The 22,544-nt window shown below is 42.0% G+C and overlaps 1 protein-coding gene across 2 annotated transcripts in view; it reads right to left on the bottom strand.

The window, feature by feature from the left end:
* Window positions 1-2,747: 2,747 nt before the first annotated feature.
* RpL30 (ribosomal protein L30) overlaps window positions 2,748-22,544 on the bottom strand; it is a 30,176-nt gene continuing 10,379 nt past the window's right edge. Inside the window, exons 3-4 of one of the 2 annotated variants that reach the window (XM_080265422.1) lie at window positions 19,017-19,191; window positions 2,748-2,807 (exon numbers count right to left, since the gene is read on the bottom strand). In XM_080265422.1, the coding sequence (XP_080121548.1) occupies window positions 19,023-19,191 (169 nt within the window). In that variant the 3' untranslated portion in view covers window positions 2,748-2,807; window positions 19,017-19,022. Of the gene's footprint in view, window positions 2,808-7,791; window positions 7,887-19,016; window positions 19,192-22,544 lie in introns of those variants that run through there. The other variant, XM_080265423.1, reaches the window with a different exon arrangement.

Below are 22,544 nucleotides of genomic sequence, written 5' to 3'. Positions count from 1 at the left end.
GGGCCAGCAGCGACAGCTGGGGAAGGGCAGGGCAGAGCCAGCAGTGGGGGCAGGGCAGGGCAGGGCAGGGCCAGCAGCAACACCTGGGGAAAGGCAGGGCAGGGCCAGCAGCAGCAGTGGGCAGCAGCAGCTGGAGCAGGGCCAACAGTGGCAAGAAGGGCAGGGCAGGGCAGGGCCAGGCCAGGGCAGAGCAGAGCCAGAATCAGCAGCAAGGGCAGGACAAGGGCCACCAGTGGCAAGAAGAGCAGGGTAGGGCCAACAGCAGCAAGAAGGGCAGGGCAGGGCAGAGCCAGAATCAGCAGCAAGGGCAGGGGCACCAGTGGCAGGACAGGGCCACCAGTGGCAAGAAGGGAAGGGCAGGGCAGGGCAGAGCCAGAATCATCAGCGAGGGCAGGGGAGGGCCAGCAGCAGCAACAGTAGCAGAGTAGGGCAGAAGAGCAGTGGCAGTTGTAGCAGGGCAGAAGAGCAGTGGCAGTTGTAGCAGGGCAGAAGAGCAGTGGCAGTTGTAGCAGGGCAGAAAAGCAGTGGCAGTTGCAGCAGGGCAGAAAAGCAGTGGCAGTTGCAGCAGGGCAGACCAGCAGCCGCAGGGTAGGTCCAGCAGTGGCGCGGCATCAGGATACAGCTGGCAGTGGCATCGAGGCAAGGTCAGCAGCAGCAGTAGGGGAGGGCCAGTGGCAGTAGTAGGAGCAGAACATTGCCAGTGGCAACAGCAGCGCCAGGAACTGTGGCAGTGGTTCAAGGACAGCAGCAGCAGCACAAGTGTAAGGGTGGCAGCAACAACAGCACAGGTGAGGCAGCAGTAACAGAATGGATATGGCAGCAGTAATGTCCACAGACCCAAGTGCAACGACAGAAATCACTGTGGGAACAGTGGCAGTGGCAGTGAATTTTCTGCCACCAAATGCTTGACCTCACCGAGCATCCAAATAATAAACGTTACATATAACTTTCTGCACTAAATACAGTACACTTAGTGTGGACATAATGGGCATAGAGTACATTGTTGGTAGGCTACAATGAAAATGTACAGTAGGTTTCACAGCACTTTTCCTGAGATTTATTTTACTGCGCAACATACAATGTCTATATCACTTATATTAACTTTTTGAATCATTATTATATATGAATGTGTTATGTACATACAGTAGTTATGAAATTTCCAGAACCACTTGTTTCGAGGCCTGTGTTGTCATTGGCTTTGGAGCAAGCCCTTCTTATATTTCACATTTTGTATGCCATTTCTAAAACTACAATAATTTGCAGCAGTTAAAGTATTACTGTGCTGGGGTGAATTCGGACATTATTGCAAAAAGTTATTTAATTAATTAATGAGGTAATTATTGTGCTCCAGTCGGATTTAACCGGTGAAGGTTTATATCCAAGGGGTGAATGGGGTTTATTGCTCATGTAATGCCACTCATGGATGAGTGAGGCTGGTCACACTCATGTTAAATGTCAGGACCAACTGCCTAGCCTCGGGCTTCTACGCTCCTCATGGGGCAACCTAAGATTGGATGATGGATGGATAAACGTTAGAAATCTGTTTGTGTCCAATTGTTTGTAATTCTTTACTTTTATGTATAAAGATCTTTAATATATCACATGACACATACCAAATATATATTAAAACGCATACATATATAAAAAGAATAGAATTCTTAACTGGCAAAATTTCTTTGGCAGAAATGTTGATGAATAAATGCAGGAAAGTCTTCAGTGCCCAGATGTACTTTCATGAGTAGTGTGAAAGAGCAAAGTAAGTAATTACTATCTTCTCAATCTCTTAATTGGGCATTTAATGAAATTTGAATTTTAATGCAAATTGGGAGTCAGTTCAGATGGGGAGTTTGAACGAAAAAGTAACTTTGCTGTTATGTTCATATCTCATCATAGTCATTAGCTTATTTTGTCAGGTAGTGACGTTTTTGTACTGGAAGAACACTTTTTTAAAAGCCCCAAAACGTCCAAAATGGCCCCACATACGGCCGAGACTAAACTGGGAACCTAGAATAGCCATCTGTATTCATTTTCTGTTTATGCACAAATTTATACTGTGTCCAAATTCACCAAAGTTTGAGTTCAAATTCGGACATTCATTACTATATATGCTATAATTATACATGAAACATTTTAAATGTTACTGCTATGCTCTGATACCTTAGTGGACCACCCCCACATACAGTACTTAAAGTCTTGGATTGAATTAAAAACTAATTAGATGGCACAAAAAGAAAAAAAATTGCCCGAATCCACCCAAGTTTAAGGTATTTTAAGAAATGCATGAAGTATATGGTTCTAATAACGTAAATGTGATTCAGTCCACCAAGACCAATTAACCACTTTAGTCCAGGCATATATGTTTAACTGTAATCATCAGAGATCAACAATAATGTTCAGTGGAGAAAAGAAGTCTACTGATTAAGGTATTAAGACTATCAGACTGAATAAGTTAACTTGGCAGTTGACAATGGTAAAAAAAAAGCAAAACATTTGGCAAAGGATTTACCAGTACTCCACATTACAGTTATCAGCAGCCTCTTCAAGGATCTCACCTCTTTATCTTCTACATTGTGTACAAAAATTAACAAATGTAGGTTGGTTGGGGTTTAATGCTCACATATTACCACTCATGGAAGAGCAACAGGTCACTCATGCCTAGCCCTGAGCCCCTACACCTCTACTGGGAAAACAATGCACAGGCTGATGGATGAACAAACACACTCTTATGCTAAGAAGGGAAAAGAAAGTTATTTATTAGCAATAAAAAATTTATTAACTTATTTTTCCAAACATGCTGACGCCTTGCCCTGCAAAAAAAAGAGAAAGAAGATATCAGCAACTTGCTAACAGTTATTGATTACCTTAATTGTACTATTAAGAGAAACTGGAATGGGTACAGCATTAAAATATGGTAGGTTGAGACTAGTACGCTAAAATAATCTGGCAGTAATAAAAATGAAATGAATAAAAGCACTACTGTAAATTAACCAAACTAAACCAGCACCGGCCATCGCAATAATATACTTCAGTAAACAAGAAAAATGTACGAAGCTCCACTGTCTGTTAAACAGATGTCACTAATTCCCTCCCAAGCCCACCAAAAGGAAGCTTGTAGTGTGGACAGCAGGATGACGGCAATTTCAACCTGCAGTCCACTGGATTATGTCCAGATGGACCTGGGGTTACAGCTACTGTAGACCAGTATCTAAATTCCAAAACCCTCCTTCCAGAATACTTTTCCATTTAACAGGGTGGCGTAATCACCTGTCTACGAACAATAAATGCACACTTCAAAACCTCAGCTCCAAACAGTACCACATTCAAATTCAAATCCAGTTCCAATAATTATTGAACAAAGATGAAAGAAATGGGAATTAAATTAAATCATTCATTTGAAATGTTTGCTTTCTGTAAATTCAAATACAATTCCAAAAATATAATGAACAAAGATAAGAAATAGGAATAATTCACTAAATCAATATATTCAACTGCCATTTCAGATAAATGTTTATGCTGTAGTACTATTAGTTGCAATCTGCCATAAATTGTCAGCCTCAGTTACGGCACAGACTCTGCCACAGCGGTAGGCCTGCTTCCTAAGGGCTATTACTCTAGCCCACTTCTTGGCACCATCAGGTCACAAGGTCAGACTCAGTGGTGTGGCGAAGATGGGCAAAATGTACTATTACACTACAATCAGCCATTGTGCAGTTCTCATAAGTCCGGGATGTGTAAAACTTTATTTTCAAGTCTCTAGCACAGTACACAAAAACTGCTACGAACCACTGCTACCTACAAAGTGGAAGCTAGTTCTAATGCTCTAACCGAAAATTTCACCGAACTAATATATTGTCGATATTGGCCCCTAATCTTCTATTTTTTACTGCTGATATTGGGATATTTGTTATTTAAGAGGAGCCTGTGGAGTCACATGGAGAGACAGGCTGACGAATGAGGGTATAAAGGAGCGTTGTGGTGTTGATGTGGATGTGATAGGAAGCGTTATGAGGAACACACCGAGGTGGTTTGGCCATGTGGAGAGGATGGAGGGTGAAAGACTGACGAAGAGAGTGTATGTGAGTGAGGTGGAGGGGGGAAGAGGGAGGGGGAGGCCAAGGATGAGATGGAGGGATGGGGTGGAGAGGTATATGAGAGAGGGGGGTGTGAGTTGGGAGCAGGGCAGTGAAATGGCGGGGGACAGGGCGACTTGGAGGCGATTTGTTTGTGGCCACCCCAAACGGGATTGAGGCGTCTGGCAATAGATAGATAGATAGGTTACCAATGCAAGAATTTTTTTTTTTTTTTTTTTTTTTTTTTTTTTTTTTTTTAAAGCCCAATTCTGTGTGAAAGTGTTATTTCCTTGACTCGCTCTTGCAGCATAATAAAGAAGTCTTACTGAAAACCATTAAAGGTTCAGAATTGTAAGTGGGTGTGTAGGAAAGGAAGGGGAACAAAATAAGGACAAACGCAGTTAGCTGAGTGAGGTGTACCGTATACAGGCAGTGTATAAGTGTGGCAGCTGTGTGGGGTTATGTACATACATGGGGTACACATGGTCAACGCAAGCGAAAAAGAGCCAATAACCAATAATCTTTACGTTACTTATTTAGTCTCTTACTCTCACTGTAGTCTAAATGAAGAAGTGACTTGTTCCCAAGGCACGATAATAACACCTTCAGACTCACACGCAACGACTCTAACATTAAGAGTAGACCACCGTACTCTCCCCAGAACTTTTCTCCATCTCATGCACTATCGTACATCCGCTTTACCTCACACACAATGTACCCCACATCATCATGGGTTCACACCGGCAAGGGCATGCAGCCAAAAACTTTGCCCCCGCTAACTAGTGACAGACTTATTGAGGGGAAGCGTAACATGGGCTCCGCCAGTGTACTTTTGGGGACCGGAATGGGACAGGGTTCAGATCTGTGCTAGTGGGTATAAGGCACATTGCAGTTTCTAGGCTGCAACTTCTGCCCAATGCAGCAGAGGGACCTGAACCTGTGAGTAACGCCCCTGGAGGCTGCCATATTAGTGGATGTATGAATGTAATGGCAGAGCAGTTACAATGCCAAGGCACACTTAGAGGGTGTCCCTGTAGCTGTCCTGGCAGGGTGCCTGAGGGCACAGCCACTGGTCACGGCTGGTGGACTATGGGTCCAGGTCGCATGCCTGGACTTGGGACTGAGTGGGTGTGTAGGGCATATGGTCTGTCTCTCCCTCTGTTTAATTTTCATGACATGGCAAAAAATGAGAAAAAGCAGAAGCCTGACGTAATTACCCAAGAAGATCACAGTAACATCTTGGAATGTGGGTAGTTTGAAGAGTAGAGCAAAGGCAGTGGTCCAGACAATAAGTAGGCATTGGGTAGATGTTGGCTGTATACGGAAGGTTTAATACAGGGGAGAATCAGTGATTACTGGGAGGGTTTGCTGGTATAAGATACTTTAGCAGGGAAGGGCAGACTGACATGGTGGTGTGGGTGTGCTTGTTAAGAAAAAAACTGGTGGAATTTACCATGAATGTAATAAGAGTACATTAAAGGATTATTGGCTCATTTTCATTCATATTGGTACAGTATATGCTTCATCGCTGGGCTTGAATTATGCAGAAAAAGATACATTCTGGGATTATTTCACTGTGTGGTAAGTGGTACGAGGGATGATGAGATTTGTTTAGAGAGAGAACTTAATTATATGAAGGGAGATGTGCATATGCTACAAGAAATGAGGAAGGGGAATGGATACAAGGGTTTAGGGAGGCTACGAACATGATTTTGTGCAACACGCATTTTAGAAAAGGAGAAAGTAGGTTGATTATGTAAGAGTCTGGGGGAAACAGCAGCCAGACAATTTCCTGGTCAGGAGGGCTGACATGAGGTTTATGAGAGATGTTAAAGTTACACGGAGCAAAGACTGTACAGCAACACAAATTATTGATGTGACATTATGATTAGCCCCCATCCACCAGTAACGTCTATACATGTCACAATCTGACCTCCACGAGGCCGCTGGGCAATGGGTATACATGCAAGTGTCTTCTCGCCACCGAAAGGCAGGGAGGAGTCCCTCCACAGCACACAGGCATGAGAGTCTGTCCCGTGCTTTTGCCTGGTGTACAGCTACATCTTCAGGTTCGTATTAGTCTGATTCCATCCGAGCTGCCTGTAGCCAATTGCATCATCCACCCCTGCCAAGCCTCTTTCCAACGATACTAGAAAAGGGGTCAGCGATAGTGCCATAAAGCATGCCTTGGATGCAACAGTATCTAGTAATGGACAAGTTATCACACTCAGAGCAAAGCCAGTCCGCACCATGGGCAAACGCACAAACACGTCTTGCTCGTGCACTGAAAATTATATATCTTCCTCACGTTATCACTGACCAACAACAACCAACAGACCTGGGGATACTTTCAATCAACAGAAAGAGTTGGCAGATACGGTCTTTAATTTGTTTCCCTATGTGCTATATTTTCCGAGATATTAAGATCTGAAAACAAGCAATTTCCGGGAAACTGCCTGGAGTGAGGTGACAACTGCGTAAAAAATAGCCCAGCATTTAAGGGTTAAGGTATAGGTGATGAAGAAAACGACCTGTGCACTTATGACGAAAATATGGGAGTTGAAAAACCAAGCAGTAAGGGATACCTTCTGTAGTGAAATGAGTTGGGTGGTGGCTGAACAGGAAGCTGTTGACATAAGTGTTAATGAACAGTACAGAGCTCTCAAGAACAATTTCCTGAATTACTGATTTAGTGTATGGATGGACAAGCGCCCCCCCCCCCCTCCAAGGACAAAGTAACTTGGTGGTGGGTTGAGGAAACTGCAGTTAATAAGAAACGAAGGCTTTTCTGAGCATGGAAAAGGGATGGTAAAGAGGAATACTTGGCTGCCAAACATACAGCTACAAAAGAGGCATACGGGGCAAAATCTGCGTCTTGGGTGATTTTTACTGGATAGCCTAAATGGCAGTGAAAGGAAGAATATATTAAGGTGGCAGATATGATGAAGAGGGAAACCAGGGATATCACAGATGATCAGTGTGTCAAGAATTATGAAGGAAAGGTAGTGGTGAATATTAAGGATATTAAAGACACCTGGAGATTGTAACTGGTTGCTGAATGATGAGTTTGACTGGAACAGGGAAGGCTTGGAGTCAGCAGATCTAGTGTTTGGCCCTTGGCCGTTGATTGATACTGCTATTGTGAGCAGGGCATAGGCAGAATGCAGGTGGGGAAAGTAGCAGGTGTGTTTGGGTTGACTGCTGAAATACTGAAGGCCTAAGAGATATAGGAGTGGGATTAGTCACTGACTTCTAAATACAATTACATACGAGTGTGTTGTCCCTGATGATTACTTGGAGTGATTGTAAATGTGTACAAGGGGAAGGGTGAAGCCCTGGAAGGAGGAAATTAAAGGGGCATAAACTTTTGGAGCAGATAATGAAGGTAATGTGGAGAGTTCTAGAACTTATGATTAGAGAAGGGGTGAATATTGATAAGATGCAGTTTGGGTTTATGCCAGGCAAAGAAACCGCTAATGCCATATTCACTGTTTGACTGTTTCAGGAAAAAATTTAAAAGGGATTTGTACTTTGTTTTTCTTGACCTGGAGAAGACCCTTGACAAGAGTCCCTTTGGAAGGTGGCAAAGTGGGCAATGAGTGAGCTTGGGACTAAGGAGTGGCTGGTTAGAGTGGTTATGGCTATGTAAGGGTGCTTGCACCCAGGGGAGTGAATGGAGATTTGAGTGATTAGTTTTCTGTAACTGACTGTGTGCACTGTGGTCAGTCTTGAGCCCCTGGTTTATCATGGTGCTTGATGCCTTCTCAAGAAGAAATGGATTCCCATGGAAGATGTATTCCAATGATTTGGTGTTGACTGCAGAGAATGAAAGGAAGGAGGAAGAAATATTTAAGAATTGGAGAATTGGTATGGGGCACAAGGGTCTGAGAGTAAATGCAAATAAAAAGGTGATGGTATCTAGAAATGGCAGATGAATACAGGACCAAAGTAGAGGACGAGTTAGAATTACTGAATTGGAATTAAATGGATCTGGACAGACTGTGGAATGCATACAGGGATTGCTTAGTTAGGAACGCTAAAGCGGTGTGTGTGGTGTGACAAGAGTAACAAAGAAGAAAGATACGGCATGGTGGGATGAGGTAATGAGAGCGGTGGAGAAAAAGAGGAAGAAATGGCTAAAGTGGTTACAGGACAGAGGTTCAGTTGAAATAGCAACGTTGAGAGCAAGAAGCACGTAATGAGACTAGTGAAGAGGAAAATGGAGGAGGTAAATGAGGATCTAGGAATAAAATGAATGCGAACCACCCTGAAAATAGAAAGTTACACTGGAAAGAGGTGCGGAAATGTAGAAGTGAAAGCAGAAAGAAATATGATGGTGTGAAGGATGCAGGTGGTAGATTATTAACCCATGGAGATGAAGTAAGGACCAGATGGAAAGAATATTTTGAAAGCCTGATGAATGGGAATAGAGAGAGCAGAGCAGTTGTAAACATGATTGGTTTTGGGGGTGTGCATAGAAGGAATGCAGTGCCAGGAGATGTGACACTCGCACAGGTGAAGAGTGCTGTGAAGCGGCTGAAAAATGGGAAAGCAGCTGGGGTTGATCATGATGAGGTGTATGCAGAGATGCTTAAGTGTACTGGAAAGAATGATATGAAGTGCTTGTTGAAGATATGTAAGAAGGCATGGATGAGTGACACTGTGCCTGCAGAGAGGAAAAAGGCTGTGATTGTACCCCTGTACAAAAATAAGGGTGAGCGAAGTGAGTGCAAGAATTATTGTCGCATAAGCTTACCGAGTGTGGTAGGGAAGGTATATGGAAGAATTATTATAAAGTAAGAGAGATCAGAAGTCCTAATGAGTGATGAACAAGGTGGCTTTAGGAGTGGCAGAGGATGTATGGATCATATATTTGCAGTGAGACAGATGGCAGAGAAGGCTTGTGATAAGGATCATAAGGTGTTTATGGCATTCATGGATCTGGAAAAAGCATATGACAAAGTGGATAGAGAAGGATTGTGTAAAGTTTTGCACAAGTACGGTGTAGTGGGGAAGCTGCTAGGTGCCGTCAAGTGTATTTATGATGGAAGTGAGGCATGTTTAAGGGTTAATGGGCTTAGTTATCCAAGTGAATGGTTCACGATCAATGTGGGCGTGTGACAAGGTTGTGTGATGTCCCCATGGTTGTTCAATACTTATATGGATGGGGTGATGAGAGAAGTAAAACCACAAGTAATGGAGAAAGGGATGGCATTGGTAATGAATGGTGATGGATGGAATTCTTAAATTTCTTGTATGCTGATGATGCAGTACTGCTTGCAAGGACCGGACAAGTACTTGGTAGGCTAATGCAGAGTTTTGCTGATGTCTGTGAGCTTCGTTCCTTGAGAGTAAATGGAGAAAAGAGTAACGTGATGGTTATTGAGAGAGAAGGTGACTCCCAGTGCAATGTAACAGTGAATGGAGAGAGACTGGAATTGGAGAGAGTTCAAATACCTGGGTACAGTGATAGAAGAGAGGAAAATGTGCAAAAGAAGTCGAAAGCAGAGTGACACAAGGAAGAAAAGTAGCTGATGCAATGAAGGCCTTGATAAGAAACAAAAGCTTGAGTGTTGCAGCTGCACAAGGCTTACAGGATGGAGTGTTAGTGCCAACTTTAACATATGGATGTGAGACTATGGTGTGGCATGAAAATGAAATTCAAGAGTTACAGCAGTGGAGATGGGACTGCTGAGGAATGTATGTGGAGTACAGAGGGTTGATAGGATACGAAATAATGTGATTTGTGAAAGATGTGGAGTGAGGAAGTCGGTAGACACCAGAATCGAAGAGAGTGTATCGAGATGGTATGGTCATGTGGAGAGGATGGATAACAAAAGAGTGGTGAAAAAGGAATATCTGAGCAAATTCGAAGGAGGGAGGAGGCAAGGTAGGCCAAGGAGAAGGTGGAGAGATATGGTGGATGAATGTGTGAGGAAGAGAGGTTTGGAAGTCAGCTAGGGAACTGACAGGAGATCGAGCTGACTGGATGAATATTGTGAGAAGTGCATGATCAGGGATTTATGGCACCCCTTTTTAACATGGCAGCATCTGGATGAACTCGGTCAGATACAATTATGTGAAGCTACAGAACGTGGTGAATGTTTTTGGAGTATCCGATAGAGCCAGGATTCCGGGGGCTTGAATGATGAGTGAATGGAAGCGTGGCCCATTGGATTGGGCAAATTTGGGCTGTCTGGACATTGCTACTCCTCACCCTGCCCTAGGGTGGGAAAGGAGGTCCAGATGATGATGATGATATCTAGGGTTGGTGGTAGTCCTGTCAAAAAAGAGGGAAAGGAACCAAGTGTGGTTTGCCAAAACTGAGTGGGAAGCAATTTCATCTTGTGCAGTGTTTGTGATAAGTGGGTGCATAAGAGATGAAGTGGTATTAGAGGCAGACTGCAAGATAATGCTGGTTTCATGGGTATGGTGTGTCAGGGAGAGCATGTGGAGATTGTCAGCCATGATAGGACTGACCTTGCTGGTATTTCTTGAGTGTGTGGAAGAGTTTTGTCATCAGAGACATGTTATGTGCTGGAGGCAGGGCTGGAACTACCTCTGGCTAGAGTGAGAGATGGTTCGAAGTAGTTCAGGAAGCCGTTGCCTCCTGACACTGAGAGGGCTCTCCCTCTGTGCTAAGATCTTCGTATGTGGCATGAGCTGTATGATGGTGAGACCTAGGCAGTAAAGGAAGGAAAATATTCACAGGCTCACACGTACAGAAACGGTGAGTGGATGGATGTACAGTGCATCCTTGAATGCGAGGCCAGGAGGGGTTGTTTACAATTGAAGGTAATCAAGCTCCAGAAGATGATCATCCCCAAGCTGGCTATTGGCTTTCAGAAGCAGAAGGGTAATATCTTCAGCTTTGGATACTGTGATGAGTCTGCAGAGTTCTGTCATTCAGATGGATCCAGAGAAGTTGGTGAAGGCACCAGTCCACAACCTGAATGCAGAGTGCAGTGTGGGCTTTGTTAACTAGGAGCTGTCAAGAAAGGGTGCCAAACAGCTTGGGATTGCATCTGCAGCACAGGTGAATGCCAAGTCCTCGGACCTCACTGACCAAAGACAACCAGGGTCTTTCAGGAGCTAAGGCAGCATGATCAGGAATGGAGGAAGGATACCATAAATCATGCTGGCATGGAACACAAAGCAACAGGAACTGAAGAAACACGACAAGGAGATTGCAAATGTAGTGGTAGATCGTCAAAGAAACAAAGACCTTGATACATTGATATCAAAGAAACAAAGACCTTGATACATTGATGGGAATGGGAGGCCCTTTTACATTAGCTGCTGAAATTGATGAATATGTAGTAATACTGGTGGTGTGATAAAGAGGGGTAGACTGAGGCAGTTTGGAGGATGACAATTGGGTGCAGAATGTGAGAAGTATCAACACTGAGGGTGGGGTTGCATGAGGCAAGGGGGTAAGGGGGGGAAGCAAGGTCATACCGAGTGACCACAGGGTATGGGACTGAACAATGAGGATGCATAACATCAAGCAGTGTGAAGAACTGCCACTTGGTGATCAAGGCTGATGCATGCAAGCATGTGGGAGCCTTTATAATGAGTTATTACATCAAAAACAATAGTCTTCTTAAGCCCCATGAACATCCATCACAACCATTAAATCTAAGCAATGGGAAATTTTGTTTCCCACATGACTCCTGAGGTGTAGAATGCTTTGCAGTTAAGGACAACAGTTTTAATTCCAAATGCAATACAGGGTTGGCATGACTTGCGTGATTTAAAATTGAAGTGTGATCCATTCAACTGGGAAAATTTTTTTTTTTGTAAGATTTGACATTAAACACTTCATAAATGTCATGTCAAAGATGCATAACCTCACAAGCAGCTTTACAGTATTTAATCATTTGGGGAAAACAAAAATAAGTACAAAAGTTCAAACAATCCAGCAATTACCACTGTATTGTTAATGGAAGAAAATGGCCTCATTTTACTAAGTGTCAAGAATTTAAAAATGCAGCACCAGATGTTATTTCTTGCTTTATAAAAATCTTCATTAATATCAGCTCTTCATATTTTAGTTTGTTACAAATAACTGTACAAGACAAATCTGCCAGAACTATGTAGTAATCTATCATTGCTCATCAAACCAGGAATAATGTGATTTCATTTTATCTTTGCAGATGCAACAGCAGCAGCCTTGAGTCAGTTTCAGTAGGAGGCAACAACCCCACTGGTAAAATCAACAGCAACAGTTGTAATTTAATTTCCTCCTGTCAAATTGAAGTAAAGTTTTCACCTTAATAAAGTAAATTCAATGCAGTTTTAATTTATCTGTCCTTGTTTGACTTTTACTCTGTACAGTTGAGGGGGACAACTTAAAGCTATAGTAGTTGTCTTGGATGCCTGCCCTTTTCTCTCTCCTTTTCTTCCTTCATGTTACATTTCTTTCCTTCATTGTTTCCTCTTCCTTCTGTCTACAGGTGATTATGCTGAGTGACAAGCCAAAAGGTTTCCTGTACACCAGGAAACCATTTACTATACTGGGTGGTAGCCATATAACCAAATTATGGCACCTGGTGGTTTAGTGGGTAATCAAGGTGTCCTGGGCCAACTGAGCTGGTGCAGATTTTATATCCAAGGGGTGGTTGAGGTTTATTGCTCACGTAATGCCACTCAGGGATGAGTGAGGCTGGTCCCTCATCTTAAATGTTAGGATCAACTTGCCTAGCCCCGGGCTCCTATGCTCCTCATGGGGCAACATAGGATTAGATGATGGATGACATTTGACATGATTACATTAACTGGACCAAAAAAGCTCAAGGCTCAAGATGCAAGGGGTCATTACTACTATGCAGAATACAGCACTGCAGCAAACATGCCACGTTTCGAGAATGAACCGTTTTGAACAGGACGTTAGGACTGTAATGCTGTATGGTGGTACAACCTGGGAAGTAAATGAAGACGATATTCACAGGCTTGATTGTACAGAAACTGGATGTGTAGTGCATTCTTGAATGTAAAGTCTAGGAGGGCTAGGATTACAGCTGAAAAGTTGAGAGGAAGGATGGGACTGGAATATACTGGTGTTGTGATGAGAAGGGGCAGATTGAGTTGGTTTAAGCATGTGGGGAGGATAAAGGATGACAATTGGGTGCAGAAGATGAAAGTATGAATGTTGGGGGTAGGGCTGCGAGACGCAGACCGAAAGACCTGGGACGTGGTCCCAGTGTGTGACCTCGGGCAGGAGACAGAACAATGAGGCTGCCAGAAATCGAGCAGCATGGAAAGCCGGCATTTGATGACCATGGCTGACGCACGCATGTCAGAGCCTTTATAACTGACACAATACAGTACAATCATACAGGCAGACTTTGATTCTTACAAATCTTGTTGCACACTATCACTTTTGTTATATTTTTCAGAGTGACCCTTTTCTTTAATCTTCATAACTGATTTAGTTCTAATCATCTACTGTATTTCTGTCATTGTATTTATCAAGGAAGTTGATAAATGTGTAAAGAAAAGAATGCCCAGAGTGCCTTTGAGGAAACTGGCATAAGAAACAAGAGCAACCATTCACAGGACATGGCATGTAAACAAGTGTGAGAAGAGGTAAGAAGCTGACTGGACAAATTCTGTGCCAATGGAGTGTAAGACCAGGGTTTGGGATCCTTTTACCTTGACAGTCACCGGATGAACTGTCGGATTTTTTTTTTTTTTTTTTTTTTTTTTTTTTTAAATGCAAGAAAGAAGGAACCAAAGGCTAGGAACCCACAAACCGTTCCTTCCAAGAAAAAACAAACAATACAAAAAGAGCCAAATTCAAGATCCATTTATTTCAAGATGCCTACCTGTTAATATTTGTTTTTGACCTATCAAGTGCAGCCAGGTTTCCAAGCACTTGAATGATGAACAAATGGGAATGTGACCCATTCAACTGGGCAAACTTTTGTTCTTCCTGGCTCTGAACCAAATCACCCCAACCAATGGTGGGAAGCCTATTTTATTTTTTCAAATTAACAATTTGATGAGGTTTCAGTAGGGTTTACAAATAGTTCCATGTAAAAGGCAAGGCATCCCTCCACCCCACCCCATCTACCACCAATCAGCTGTTGCCTGTGTTTGAAGAGGTCTAATATATCAAATTTTCATTATTTTTGAATGAGAATATGGCAGCCACTGTTTTGAGATGTAATCTTTTAACTGTTTCTTTGTTGTATGTAGTGTGAGGTAGCCAGTGGACAAATGTATGATTTGTGATGGCTTGGTGTGTCTGGGAGAAATCTTTCAAGAGGATTTATACTGCATGAAAAACTTGGAATGCAAAAAATGGCATTATATACAACTGACATCCTGTATCTCAAAAGTTTTTGAGTCTATTCTTAATAGAAAAATTTTAAAGCATCTTTCCTATCACAACCTTCTTTCTGATAGTCAGTATGGGTTCCGTCAGGGACGCTCCACAGGCGATCTTCTCACCTACCTTTCAGACTCCTGGTCATCCTCCTTTCGGGACTTTGGCGAAAGCTTTGCCATTGCACTTGACATCTCAAAGGCTTTCGATCGAGTCTGGCATAAATCTGTAATTTCCAAACTGCCCTCTTACGGTTTCTATCCTTCTATCTGTGCCTTCATCTCCAGCTTCCTTTCTGGTCGTTCTATAGCTGCTGTTGTAGACGGCTATCGTTCTTCTCCTAGATCTATTAACAGTGGTGTTCCTCAGGGCTCTGTCCTATCACCAACTCTCTTCCTTTTATTCATCAATGACCTTCTAAGCTGTACATCTAACCCTATCCACTCATACGCTGATGACTCCACCCTTCACCTTTCCATTCGGTTCCCCCAACGTCCATCTCAGCAGTTACTTCAACAGGCAAGGGATGAGGCTATGGCACACCTAATGTCTGACTTGGCTCGTATCTCTGACTGGGGTAAAAATAATCTTGTTTTTAATGCATCAAAGACTCAGTTTTTACACCTATCAACCCGACAAAATCTTCCACAGGTATACCCACTTATGTTTAACCCCTAAAACGCGGATCGTCGCGTTTGCGACGCTCGGCCATAAGGGCAGAACGGCGGGTCGTCGCGTTTGCAATTTTAGTAAATTTTGAATAACCGCGGGCAAGCAGGCTCCAGCTGGTATTGTCTATCAGTACCACCACCCTCTAGCTACAACTAGCATACTTTACCTTTGTACTACTGACCTCAGTTGTTGCCAAATATCGCGTTTCCCCCCCGTCCCCCCCCCCCCACGGCCCGGCCAGCCTGGCTGTGATACATGGCAGCGCTCTGAGCGCTCAGAACTGTAAATCTGCGATCTCCTCTCACAAGCAGTTTATGCTACTAGGAAACGCTTGTTTCCCCAGTTGTAACACTAGCTTTTGCCTCTGTTTAGTGTCAGTTTACTGCAGGCTTTCAAAGTGAGATTATGGCGAGTTCTAGCTCTTCCCAGTCAGTGCAAGCGGCCGACAGGAACGAGAATAAAGTGGCGGACATAAGGCAGAATAAAAAGCTCGCCGTGGTGATCTTTTGGGAAGTAATATGATTGAAAATAATGTAGTATACATGTTTTTAGCAGTGAAAATGGAAATGTTTGTTGAGGGACGGGAAGACCGCCGCCACAGTGCATGTCGGCCGTACGCTCCGTTGATTTTAGCCTTATTTTCAGTGCTTATTGTACAAATACGGATTCCTAACTACCTTTACGTTGTAGTATAAAGTTTACTGTGACAGAATGAGGCTGTGGTAGAGGGGAAACCGGGTTGCTGGAGGTGTGAAAGTGGAGGGGAAACCGGGTTGCTGGAGGTGTGAAAGTGAAGATTTGGTTACCCAACTTTGCAAGTCTCCACAAGTCCTTGGGTAGTCAACGAAGGCTCAACATGTGGCTCAGGAGAAAGCTGAATGTAAGTACTATATGCCATAAAAATTTTAATGCTCTAGGGTTAATCTATGATTTTTGGCAAATATTTTCCCACAGGTACTCGGACCCCGCTACAACACCGCCACAGGGGGGGGATCGGCCGTACACAGCCGCGTTTTAGGGGTTAATAATACTCAACTTAATCCTGCATCATCGTTGAACATGCTTGGGGTTTCATTTGCTCAGGACTTGTCTTGGAAAGATCATATTACATCTCTTGTAAAATCTGCTTCCAAGCGATTGGGTGTGCTAAGCCGACTCCGTTCCTTCTTTGCCCCTGCACAATTGTTGACTCTATACAGGGGTTTTATCCACCCCCGTGTGAAGTACAACTCTCATGTATGGGGAGGCTCCCCACATACAGCTCTTCTCAATAGGGTGGAGTCAAAGGTTTTTCGTCTCTAACTCTCCCCCTCTTACCGACCCCCTTCAACCTCTGTCTCTTCGCCACAGTGTTGCATCTTTATCTCTTTTCTATCGCTACTTCAATGGTCACTGTTCCTCTGAACTGTGTGCATGCATTTCTCCACTTCTACGACGGGCACGTAGCACCCGTCTAGCAGCAAACTCTCACCCCTTTTCTGTCCCCTTTTCTGCAAGGGTTAACCGTTACTCCCAGTCCTTCATTTATGCAACAGGTCAACTCTGGAACTGTCTCCCTCTGTCTGTATTTCCTGCTTCCTATGATCTCCAGTCTTTCAAACGCAGTGTGTCCAGGCATCTCGAAATGAATGGATCTTGAATTTGGCTCTCTCTTGTATTTTGTGTATTTTGTTTTTCTCTTGGAAGGAACAGTTTTGCAGGCTCATTGCCTTTGGTTCCTTCTTCCTCACATTAAAAAAAAAAAAAGTACTGTATTCCAGAATGCCGGGCAAGGGGAAATAACATTTCAGGAAAAATGTAGGAGCTCCCATTTACAAATGAGAAAAAAGTTTAGTTTTCATAACTAATTCAATTATAATACCTAAATTTTGCAAAATAACTACAGTAATATGGTACAAGGAGCACAAAGCCTGGGCCTGCAGTAGCAACGATGGGTAGATTCTGACCCAAAACTCACTCATCCCCAAGTCACTCTGGTGGTGAGGCTACTGTGGATAATGTTAGTAAGAAACGACTGGCGACAGACTGACCTTTGGGTTGAATCAGACCAAAGGCCAACAACATGGCAGGAGGCCATTTGCCACAATATGTATAAACTGGTAACATTCTAAAATTAATAGGTCCAAAATAATGCATTTCTGCAACATTTTAAAGCTATCTTTATGATATATTACCATTTACTAAGAAAAATACAACTAATGTATATGCATGGGAGCTCTCCTACATTTTCACCAACATTCAAACTAGATACTCAGGGTCACTCAACTGTACCTTGAACATCATTAAAGTTTAAAATCAAACCTGGCTCTTACATGAAGTCAATGAAACTCAATTAAGCTTAGCAAGTCTATCTATCAATAGCCAGATGCCTTAATCCCTTAACGGATGGTCATTTGTCTCTTAGCTGTTTTGCGGGGTCTGGCATCAACACCCCGCCAACCAACTCGCTGACATGTAGGGAACACGTATAGGTTGGTTATATGGTTACCACCCAGCAATGTAAATGGCTGAAGTTGAAGTATATTTTCAAAAATCCCTGACTTGTTCCAGCAATATGGAGCACATACAGGTTTGCATTAAAGAAGTGGTTTATGATGACTCCTTGGGGACTGAATGACTAGGTACTTTTGCCATAAAATGCCTAGACTAAGTGTTTGTAGTGTAATGCTGTATGGTTGTAAGACCTGGGCAGTTGCAGGATATTCACAGGCTCAAATGTACAGAAATGACTATGATAAGATGGATGTGTAGTGCACACTTGAAAGGGAGTGGGGGGGGATTGAAAAGCTGAATGGAAGTATGGGAATTAAATGTATTGGTGTTATGGGGGGGGGGGGGTAGGCTGAGATGGTTGGAGCATGCCAAGAGGCTGACAAATGGGTGCAGAAGTTGAAAGTGTGAGCGTTAGGGTTAAGATTACAAGAGGCAGGCGAAAGAGACCTGGGATGCAGTCAGTGTAACCTCTGGGATATAGGAACAAATGGGATGGCTGCCAGAGATTAAGCAGCATGGACAGCCACCATTAGATGACCAAGGCCAGCACATGCAGGCATGTTGGAGCCTTTATAAACCATAATTAACCTAGACCCAGACCCCTATACACTTCATGACTCAATCCCCAAATGAGTATGATAAAACAGTATTTTCGCCACAACACCAATAATTCCAATTCAAAGAGGAATGCGACCTAACAAAGTAATGTGAAGTTTTGATCCACTGTGGGAGGAAAAAAAAAAAAAGTTTGAGAAATGAAATTGTTTACCGAAAAACTTCAGCATTTATTGCATCAATAAAAACTGGGGAAAACATTCTGTTTACCCACCACTTACATATTTCAGGTTATAAGTGGTTCAGAACTGTTTGCACTGTTCACACATACACACACACACAACAGTACCCTGCCATGCACTTGTGCCACGGGAGTCTCCCCAACCAACTTATCAACAGCAAACAATCAGTGACAATGATGGATACCACTAATGTAAAGTTCGCCCAATACATGGCACAGACCGTACTGGATGGTAGCTTAGGCTACCTAAATCTAGTTATAAACAATTGTGTTACGTAGCAATTTGTATTTAACAAACTTCATGGCAAAATTACCCAGTTTTACCCTATATTCAATAAACTGGTATATCAGATTTACACATAGCAATGTACCCATAACTGACAATTTTATGTGATTTACACAAACAAAAAAATTCTATATTACTTTTGCAATTTATGAGGACTGCAATGCAATGATTTAAAGTACCACCATCCCTCATTACTACATACTGCTATCAATTCAACACCTATTCATTCTCATAATTTACAATAAAGTTGTTTGTGTGCAGTTTATCCCTCCATAGAAAAGAATAAGATAATAGAAAAGAATCCTTACTGTAAGCACGTTTCTCAAAGATGTACCCTAACATTACAAGCTGACAAGCCATGCAGCCCACCTGTGCCTATTCCGTTGGCATGGTGCGGATGATATCGGAATCGCCAGGGTCAGTGATAGCCAGGGAGCACACCCTGAAGTACTTGCCACACGCTGTGCCCAACTCAATGTTGTTGCCAGAGTAGTGATGCACACCAGTCTTTGCCAACATGGCATAGTACTCAATCTCAGACTTCCTGAAATATTTATGGTAAAATTAGCACTTACATTCCATTCTATTATCCAATCCTATGCCACCCCATGAGGAGTGTAAGAGCCTGGGGCTAGGAGAGTTAGTCCTGACATATAAAATGAGTGACCAACCTCACTCATCCCTAAGTGGCATTATGTGAGGATTAAACCCCAACCATCCCTTGGATATAAACCTACATGGGCTCAATCTGATTCACAAACCAAATTAACCCCCTCTGGATTTTTTTTTTTCATTTATTGTCATTTTTGGGGTTTGAGTTGGAATGATGCTACCACCAGATATTTTTAGCAAGCCTGAGGAACCTTTCACAATACACAACACTCCTTCAGCCCGATGGGATCTTTTATTATGTACTCTTGCAGCTGCCATATATTTGTAATCTGCTAGAAGACCCCCTGAGACCAGAAAAAGATGAATAATATTGCATTTCACTTTATCAAACTAATGGCCTATCATTTCTGAAGTATCATTTTGTATCATATGAAGACTAAAATCACTCTGTACCTGCACAGTATCTGAATGCAAAAACAAAAGACTTCAAAGTACTTCACTAGTTTTTGTTTGCTTGCTATAACCATAAACTTTATTCAGTAGTAAAGGAACTAATGAAGGTAATATCCCAACCAATTTATGTCAAAATAAAAACTGCCTACAATATCAAAACTAAAACCAATCAGGCTTCACTTGAGTTAATTTTTCCTTGCTATTACCAGATACCTTTATTCAGCCTAGGAAACCATACTAGTAAAGGAAAAGTAATATCCCTACCTATTTAATTTTCATTTTGTTTCATTTTTGAAGGCGCCAACATGCTTGCACGCATTGGCCTTGGTCACCTAATTTACGTCAAAATAAAAATTGCCTACAGTATCAAAACTAAACCCAATCAGGCTGAGAAGCAACCCACTGACACCACAGATCTTTCATTTTATCCTTGCCATCTAACATTACTATTTAGCTTAGAACAGACTGAGCTGGAGGGGTTAGATATAGCATTAATAAACCCCTTCAATAGGAGTGATTTTCCCTACACTGAAAATGCTAAAAGGATAACACACAGACCCCAATAATTATTCCTTTGACTATGTGATTAAGGCCTAATTTATTTGTACTGCCAGAGAAGCCTACCACGAGAGAGAGAGAGAGAGAGAGAGAGAGAGAGATTGTTCATTTGGTAAGAGAAGCCAACCTGGGGTGGGGTGGATAATATGCATTTTGACTGAATCACCAACTTCAACCTGGATAACATCTCAACTAGTTTATTTTTGCTCCTACGAGAGATTCACCTTATGAAAGGCATCATCACAGGGACTGATCATGGCTGTATCTGACCCTTCTGAGTTCAAAGTACCCTTCTCAGTTAATAAATACAAAGGAATTAGAACACATGGAAGAACACTATGCCCTGCCTGAATAGGGGCAAGTGCTTTATATTGTATTCCAGATCTATCTTCATTGTCATATTTAGCTGGAGACCACAGCAGCGAAATGGTGAACCTACTCAATTGGTCCATGGTCTGTATTCTCGACAGTTAAGGAAGCTCCCTAGCATCTCTTCCTTGGTAATAAATTTATGGATACGAATGGGTAACTTGGATGATATGCTGGAAATGGTGATACTGGTACTGGAATTTTAACGATACAGGAGTCTATAATGAGCAAAGGAAATTGCTTAGGAAGAGATGTTAGGGATCTTCCATAACCATCAACATCAGATCTATGAGCTTGTCCACCCTCTGGTCACAATACAGACCCACAAGAGGCAGCCTACTCCTGAAAGACTGCTCGCTAAATCCATAAAACTTGTCCAACTTAACCCCTGACATGTTTTGTTAATCCCTGATCTGTTCTATGGGTTATTCCTACTGGCTTCAAATGGCTTTATTCAGCTCTATTGACCCTATAGTGAAAGGGCTTATGGAAGCTGTCCTGACTTTTTCTTTTCAGACTATAAAGTGCTGAAAATCGTCTAGAGGTAACAAAAATACATCCCGTAAATAAAATAATGGTACTGGACTGAAAGGGTAAAGCAAGCTTGTTGAGATGGGGTAAATTAAGGCTTCCTATCCCGTCCTAATCAAGAAGCTGCTCAAAATTGTAAACTGCTCGAAGGTTGCAAAAATATATCACAGGCAATATCACTGTTGTATCAATCTCATCCAATTTCAAAAGCTGAGAGAGAGAGAGAGAGAGAGAGAGAGAGAGAATGCTTCACAGTAGTAAAAATATTAAATACTAAAATAATTAAGGACTGTTGTAAAAATCCCTTCAACTTCACAGCTCAATAACACTACACAAAAAGTAGCAAAGTAGCCAATAAAACAAATGCTGTATCAATCCTATTAAATTTGAAAATGCCATGTGAAATTACTAGGGGGGAAAAATAAAATGAATACAGTATCAAATCTACTTTCAAAACCAGAATAAAACTGAAAGTAGCATACAAGGGGTTAATTCTGTCAATCCCATTATGTTTAGATGTCAAAATTGGGAGGAGGGGCTACTTGAAGGTGGTAAAAACATGAAAATACTGAAATTAATCAATGCTGTATCAATCTTATCAAATTTCAAAGGCTAAATAAAGTGCATGACGGTGGGACAAATAACAAAATGGCTAATGAATTACATCAATTATATCTCATTCAAAAGATGAGTACCGCTGGAAGGTACCGGTAGCTAATTAAATTACACTGGGGTAATGCTGTATCAATCCCATTAACTCTCAGAAGCCAAGTAAAACATGAAAATAAAAAAAATATATATATTCCAAGGTGTATTAAAAAAAAAGTTATTTCTTGTCAAAATCTGAGTAAGGCATCCTGATAATGATTAATACAGTACTATATCAATCCCATCAAGTTTATAGTCAAAAGCTAAGTAAAATCCCCTGAAGGCAGCAAAAATGTAAATTAATGATGCAATGGTTAGGCCATCAACTCATTTAATGGATTATACTGTCATTCACTGGGCTGGTACACAGATCCCTATGGGGAAACCTGCTCCTTAAGAAGTGTTTGTACCAAGTTCAAGAAGGCTATGCATATCCTCGTCTACTGAAAGTCAAAGCCAATAACCATTTTTTTTTTTTTTTTTTTTTTTTTTAAATATTACAGTTCAAAAGCTGAATAATACTGCATGAGCACGAGAGAAAGAGAGAATCAACCCAGATAAAATCCAAACTGAAGGGGTTAGATAGTATATAACATGAACTCCTACACAAAAGGCACTCCTAAATTCAAATAAATAAAAATGAATTATAATGGTAGTACCACAAATATAAATGTTACTGGGTTGAATGGGCTAAGCAAAAATGTAATATCTTGTCAATCCTTAGGT

Source organism: Coenobita brevimanus, chromosome 15 (genome assembly GCF_032717465.1).
Source record: "Coenobita brevimanus isolate Jiangsu-jjx chromosome 15, ASM3271746v2, whole genome shotgun sequence".
Classification (NCBI taxonomy): Eukaryota; Metazoa; Arthropoda; class Malacostraca; order Decapoda; family Coenobitidae; genus Coenobita; species Coenobita brevimanus.
This window is presented reverse-complemented; position numbering and strand designations above follow the sequence as displayed.